At 41.7% G+C, this 1896-nt stretch overlaps 1 protein-coding gene across 1 annotated transcript; it reads left to right on the top strand.

The window, feature by feature from the left end:
• The first annotated feature begins 472 nt into the window (after positions 1–472).
• LOC144761495 (olfactory receptor 5B12-like) lies at positions 473–1411 on the top strand. The gene has a single exon (XM_078646828.1). The coding sequence runs from the start codon at positions 473–475 to the stop codon at positions 1409–1411; it is 939 nt and encodes a 312-aa protein (XP_078502954.1).
• The last annotated feature ends 485 nt before the right edge of the window (positions 1412–1896 follow it).

The raw sequence follows: 1896 nt of genomic DNA, 5'->3' as shown, positions 1-1896 counted from the left end.
CACAACTAATGGTTGCCATCCACTAAAGCACTTGTACCATGACAGAAACTACCTTGACAACTGATCCTGCAAAGGTACAGGGATTTTTGCTCGAGTCGATTCTGAACCCTAAATATGGGTGACAGTAGTCCATCTGCATAGGTATTATCTTACGCCACCCTGACATACTTTACCCTGCCCGTCAAACTCTAGATCAGGCTCTTACTACTTGCATCCATGAACTTGTAAAAATGATGCTGTTGTCATGCTGTTTCATCAAATATACCTGAGCATAGTGGTGCGAAACTAACACAAAGAGACAACCAGGGATAAAAGGTATGGTACAAAGTCTCTCAACCAAAACATGCTTTGCTTACAACCTTACAATATTTATATCAATAAATAACAAAACCATTGGTGCTCAGCAGTGTTTCTAGAATTTCACATCTCTATATACCTTCTTATTTCCTTTTAGGCTCTATTGTCTGCAACCATGCCAACAGTCAACAACACCCGTGTGATGGAGTTCATTCTTTTAGGACTCACAGAAGACCCGGCACTACAAGTTCCTCTGTTCTATTTCTTCCTCCTGGTCTATAGCATTACCCTTCTTTGCAATATTGGGATCATGGAATTGATCACAATGAACCATAACCTTCACAGCCCCATGTACTTCTTGCTCTGTAGTTTGGCCTTTGTAGACATCTCTTTTTCCTCTGTAGCTGTCCCCAACATGTTGGTCAACTTCCTATGGATAGGGAAGAAAATTTCTTTTTCAGAGTGTGCAATACAAATGTTTTTATCGATTTTAGTTGGAACTGCAGATTTTTTTGTGATGGCATTGATGGCCTATGATCGGTACACGGCTATCTGTAACCCCTTGCTCTATCCTGTCATAATGAACAATAGAACATGCCTCTATCTTCTTGTTGGCATAGGTGTAATTGCTCTCATCAATTCACTAACACATTCTATTTTCACCTTTACGCTGCCCTTTTGCAAGGACAATAGGATCAGTCATTTCTTCTGTGATGTCCCTGCACTCTTGAAGCTCGCCTGCTCCGATACCACCATCAATGAAGTGGTGCTAATTTCAATGGCAGGTGGACTCATAGTGATATCTCTAATCATCGTCCTTATATCATACGTCTATATAGTGTCTGCCATTCTAGGGATAAGTTCCTCAGAGGGGAGGAAGAAGACCGTCTCCACTTGTTCCTCTCATTTTGTCTGTGTCACATTATTTTATGGCACACTTGTTTTTATGTACGCCAAGCCCAGTGCAAGCCACTCAATGGCCAATGACTATGTGGCATCAATCTTCTATATGGTAATAATTCCTATGCTTAACCCACTAATTTACAGCTTTAGAAACCAGGAGATAAAGCAAGCCCTGAGGAAAGGGTTAGGAAAGACCAGTGCCTCTAAATAGAGAAAAAGCATCAACATGTTCTTGCGTTCTTTTACATCCGATTTCAACGAGAATTTTACTCAGGTACCTCCATTCTGGGACTTCCATTTGGGCCTCTCACTTATTTTTTGTGAGTTTCGTTTGTATCTGGTGACACATATTGGCAACATTATTTAGCACAAAAATGTTCTCACAGTACAAATAAGTAAACATCAACCTGTCAGACCATTCTGACTTCAAGGCGTTTGCTTCAAAATGTAAAACAGGAATAAAAAGCAGCGTTCTGCTACTTTACTGCAACCTAGCACATGCACAAGCCTATTAATATGTACAACATGTTTGCGTGATTGCCTACTTGTGTGGCTCAATGGTTAGAGTGGCAGACCCTGATGCAGAGGTCTGGCCCGGGACCAGGGTTCAATTCCCGCCTTGGCGTGTCTTGGGCTCAATTTCCTCGGACCTGATAATTCTCGCCTCGGTGCCTATTCTAATCATGGGTCCCACTC

This window comes from Lissotriton helveticus, chromosome 1_1 (assembly GCF_964261635.1).
Source record: "Lissotriton helveticus chromosome 1_1, aLisHel1.1, whole genome shotgun sequence".
In the NCBI taxonomy this organism is placed as follows: domain Eukaryota; kingdom Metazoa; phylum Chordata; class Amphibia; order Caudata; family Salamandridae; genus Lissotriton; species Lissotriton helveticus.
The sequence above is the reverse complement of the archived record's forward strand: the minus strand, read 5'-3'. Positions and strand labels throughout refer to the sequence as shown.

What these genes read in the sequence shown, in the direction of transcription:
- LOC144761495 (XM_078646828.1), top strand. Translation starts at nt 473, where the DNA reads ATGCCAACAGTCAACAACACCCGTGTGATGGAGTTCATTCTTTTAGGA.